We start from the raw sequence: 5,094 nt of genomic DNA, 5'->3' as shown, positions 1-5,094 counted from the left end.
TCTAGTGGCTAGCGTGTCTGGCTGGTGGGTCAAGGGTCCCGGGTTCGAAAAGCGGACGAGGACGGGACTTTACAAACCTTCTACCTGGGTTCAGGTAAGTGGATGTCACAGCTGTCATTGCCGTGAAGTTGATTGTGCTCTTGACACCCAGTAATGAGCGAAAAGTCTCATAATCATTAAGTAAACACGAAGATTAGTGCTAACCTAATCCTAACCTAAAGCCCAATGTAGTTATTGGGTGTACAGAATAAGAACGATTACAGAATATCGAAAAGTAAAAAAACTAATAGGTAAAAATAATAATTCACACACGCTGCCTGAAAGAAAAACTTAACAACACTTGTCTTAAACATCTCGAAAAACCAAAATAACAGAAATCATACTACTTATATTTAAAAGAAAATATTTATAATGTCAAAGAACACACAGAAAACACGAGAAAATGCGTTAGCTCAAACACTATAAACATATGAACAATCACAGATATCAAGTAACTGACATACAGTTATAGGTATATACTGACTACAATAGATTGTAAAGCTGAAAAATTACTGGGAACATATTTCACATACCCTTCACATGCTTCATATATAATTTTCAAAAAAGTACTAAAAACATTTTTAGTCCGTACATAATAATTACGCAAACTCCGCGGCACTGTTCAGACGAGTGAAGCCGCTGTCGGCACTGTTCAGATGAGCGAAGCCGCTGTCGGCACTGTTCGGGCGAGCGAAGCCGCTGTCGGCACTGTTCAGACGAGCGAAGCCGCTGTCAGCACTGTTCAGACGAGTGAAGCCGCTGTCAGCACTGCTCTGGCGAGCGAAGCCGCTGTCAGCACTGTTCTGGCGAGCGAAGCCGCTGTCGGCACTGTTCAGACGAGTGAAGCCGCTGTCGTCACTGTTCTGGCGAGCGAAGCCGCTTTCGGCACTGTTCAGACGAGTGAAGCCGCTGTCGGCACTGTTCAGACGAGTGAAGCCGCTGTCGGCACTGTTCGGGTGAGCGAAGCTGCTGTCGTCACTGTTCAGACGAGTGAAGCCGCTGTCAGCACTGTTCTGGCGAGCGAAGCCGCTGTCGGCACTGTTCAGACGAGCGAAGCCGCTGTCGGCACTGTTCGGGCGAGCGAAGCCGCTGTCGGCACTGTTTGGGCGAGTGAATTCGCTGCATGCAGGCAGCTGACACAACACATGGGCTTCGAGGCTCTTACCTGAAGTTAGTCCCTAGCTGTTATCAACATCTAAATAATACACCAGCCCGTGCGATTTAAAGGTATGCTCTGTATTCGAGCGAAAATAATTGTTTTCCGATAACCTTTAAAACAGTATTGTATTTTGAATTTATCACCATTATTGTGAACATAAACAAAACTTTTCCAAAGGGAGACCACGCTGTTGCAATTGTTTTTTTGTTTTTTTGGCAGATGTTTGTAGTATTACGTATGTATATACTTTCGTGGTTTATGTAGCTAGATAACTTGAAAATTATAATTGAATTGTTTTTCGAAAAATAAATGGGCCAAGAAATATGTTGTGTGCGAGTTACCTATAAACAGAAATTTCCCCGAATCGAGAGACTATTGAGAAACTAAAAAGCCTATGCATGGAGAGAAAAATAACGAAAATGCCACCTAGCATGGCCGTAAAAATAAAAAAAAATGTTTGAGCATGTAGGCATAAAATATATTTGGAGAATAATGTAGACATAACAATGTAACACGACTTTATCAGTTATTGGCATAAGTATGCAGGACAGAGCACTACTTAATATGAAAAAAAAATTATTTGCATATTATTTCATGGTTTTGATTGACTGATGTTTGTACTCATACAGAGATTACTACCGTGGAGTTTGGCATTGTCAGGGGACGGCATGTTGTGGCATAAACCTTAACATCACGTTATTTTTTAGGCTCAAAACAGTGCAGAAATGGTGCTTGATAATATCTGATGATGGCAAGTAAGTATTAACTAGAATCGCCGTCATTTAATGCAGTCATTTTCATAAAACTTATGGGGGTGCCTCCCATTTCAGGTCATGATTTTTAATTTATATTAATCACTGATCAACTTTTAGACTTTTTCAATTGTTTAACTTTCACTAAATGAAAAATATACATAAAGCATACTTTTTTGCATAATTAGCTACCAAAGTTACATTATTTTACGTTTTTCGGGATTGTACAAATAAGAAGAATTTAATTTATTGCAGAACAGAAACTTTTTAAGTTTAACTGTAATTCCACTGGCTACTTCATGATATGGTTTGCATTTCTATCACAAAAACCATTTAATGTTTCTTGGCTGTCAAAATCGAAACAAATTTGAGAATTTTGAAATGCCAAGTAAAATTAATTAAAATTTTCTGAAATAAATTCAAACCATTTCTTGAAGTAGCCAGTGGCATTGCTGTTAAACCTAAAAAGTTTCAGATCTGCAATAAATTAAATTCTCCTTATTTGTACAACCTAAAAACCTTAAAAATATAACTTCGGCACCTAATTATGCAAAAAGTATGCACTGTTTATATTTTTTTCATTTCTTGAAAGTTAAACAATTGGAAAAGTCTACAAGTTTATCTGTAATTACTCTAAATATAAAATCTCGACCTGAAATGGGAGGCACCCCCTTAAGTCATATAAAACTGTTTGGAAAATGCAAACACTACACTTTCGCTTAATTTTTGGACATATACCCAATAATAAGTTGAAGAAAAATAAAAGGGCTTCAACCAGTTAAAAAGTAATCTTGTATACCTGGTCACCTGAGCCTACTACCGACATACCTCCACCAAAAGAGACCATGCTATAAGGAACATTTGACAACACCTGAGTGACGTATCTGAAACAGTTATTTACAAATTTGTACATTTATATCAAAACAACTGTATCACATTAAACAGTTTTCCAATAATCCTTGATTCGGATTCGTACCCGGGCATTTATGCTTTGTGTTATCACATTACCTCCAATAGGTATAGTTATTTGTAAACCGTTCCCTAAATAGCTTTCCAGTGTTAACTGCGCACATTATAACCATGATAAAACAAAAATTAAACGAAATTGTTAAATATTCGGTTATCTTTCTAATGATGCAAAAAAATAATTCTTGAATGAAACATAGATTTAAATATACAATAATGAGCTAATTTTCGTAAGAAATACTCAGTATTATCTCGGATAACGTATTTAATACATGTCTTACGGGTAGTGCTAGAAGAAGAAGTTAACCTAAGTATACACGGGTTAACTTAGCATTATCCAAGTTTGTTTGGTAAAGTCCGAATAGGCACTAAAATATATTTGAATTCGGCGTTTACGTTTCCCCGTGTACACCTACGTATACCCAACTCGGACTGGGTAATGTGAGGTGTTGCGTTATTCCTGAACGTGGCACAAAACCGCGGACACCGACAACTCCCAAGTCGTTCAGTGACAGAATGCAGCCGACATCCGCCACGCCGCTCAGTGACAGAATGGCGGCCGACATCCGTCACATCGCTCAGTGACAGAATGGCGGCCGACATCCGTCACATCGCTCAGTGACAGAATGGCGGCCGACATCCGTAACATCGCTCAGTGACAGAATGGCGGCCGACATCCGTAACATCGCTCAGTGACAGAATGGCGGGCGACATCCGTCACGTCGCCCAGTGACAGAATCGTGGCCGACCTTCCCACGCTGCTCCGTGACAGAAGACGGCCGACATCCGCCACGCTGCTCAGTGACAGAATGACGGCGGACATCCGTCAAGTCGCTCAGTGACAGAATGGCGGCCGACATCCGTCATGTCGCTCAGTGACAGAATGGCGGCCGACATCCGCCACGCCACTCAGTGACAGAATGGCGGTACACAACTGTCACGCCACTCAGAGACAGGATGGTGGCCGACATCCGCCACGCCGCTCAGTGGCAGAATGGCGGTAGACATCCGTCACGCCACTCAGAGACAGGATGGTGGCCGACATCCGCCACGCCGCTCAGTGACAGAATGGCGGCCGACATCCGTCACATCGCTCAGTGACAGAATGGCGGTAGACATCCGTCACGCCACTCAGAGACAGGATGGTGGCCGACATCCGTCACGTCGCTCAGTGACAGAATGGCGGCCGACATCCGCCACGCCGCTCAGTGACAGAATGGCGGTAGACATCCGTCACGCCACTCAGAGACAGGATGGTGGCCGACATCCGCCACGCCGCTCAGTGACAGAATGGCGGCCGACATCCGTCACATCGCTCAGTGACAGAATGGCGGTAGACATCCCTCACGCCACTCAGAGACAGGATGGTGGCCGACATCCGTCACATCGCTCAGTGACAGAATGGCGGTCGACATCCGTAACATCGCTCAGTGACAGAATGGCGGCCGACATCCGTAACATCGCTCAGTGACAGAATGGCGGGCGACATCCGTCACGTCGCCCAGTGACAGAATTGCGGCCGACATCCGTCACGTCACTCAGTGACAGAATCGTGGCCGACCTTTCCACGCTGCTCCGTGACAGAAGACGGCCGACATCCGCCACGCTGCTCAGTGACAGAATGACGGCGGACATCCGTCAAGTCGCTCAGTGACAGAATGGCGGCCGACATCCGTCACGTCGCTCAGTGACAGAATGGCGGCCGACATCCGTCACGTCGCTCAGTGACAGAATGGCGGCCGACATCCGCCACGCCGCTCAGTGGCAGAATGGCGGCCGATATCCGCCACGCCACTCAGTGACATAATGGCGGCAGACATCCGCCACGCTGCTCAGTGACAGAATGACGGTGTACATCCGTCACGTCGCCAGTGACAGAATGGTGACCGACATCCGTCACGCCGCTCAGTGACAGAATGTCGGCCGGACAGTATGCACGTACGGCGTGCCGTGGTCGTTTTTATGAAAAGTTTTAAGTGATATTTTCTGTGAAGGAACAGAATTGCTTTTACTTTAACAACTAACAGTATTTGCAATTAACATTGACGAACATGGAACTATCGAGGAATTGTTCTCAAGGAACACGGTTTCTGTTTTTTTACGATAATCTGATTAATATTGGAAATGTAACACTCGAAAAAAAAAGCTTACGACAGCTCACAAACTATCAATCGTCCT

General features: G+C 44.1%; 1 protein-coding gene across 1 annotated transcript; it reads right to left on the bottom strand.

Moving 5' to 3' along the window:
- Positions 1-638: 638 nt before the first annotated feature.
- On the bottom strand, positions 639-3,739 carry LOC134529967 (uncharacterized PPE family protein PPE12-like). The gene is made up of 2 exons (XM_063364507.1): positions 3,666-3,739; positions 639-1,107 (listed from the first exon to the last, which is right to left on the bottom strand). Exons 1-2 carry the CDS (start codon positions 3,737-3,739, stop codon positions 639-641), a joined length of 543 nt encoding a protein of 180 aa, XP_063220577.1.
- Positions 3,740-5,094: the final 1,355 nt, after the last annotated feature.

The sequence above is a fragment of the Bacillus rossius genome, chromosome 2 (genome assembly GCF_032445375.1).
Source record: "Bacillus rossius redtenbacheri isolate Brsri chromosome 2, Brsri_v3, whole genome shotgun sequence".
NCBI classification, from domain to species: Eukaryota; Metazoa; Arthropoda; class Insecta; order Phasmatodea; family Bacillidae; genus Bacillus; species Bacillus rossius.
Note: the sequence above shows the minus strand (reverse complement) of the source record. Positions and strands in the feature narration are given on the sequence as shown.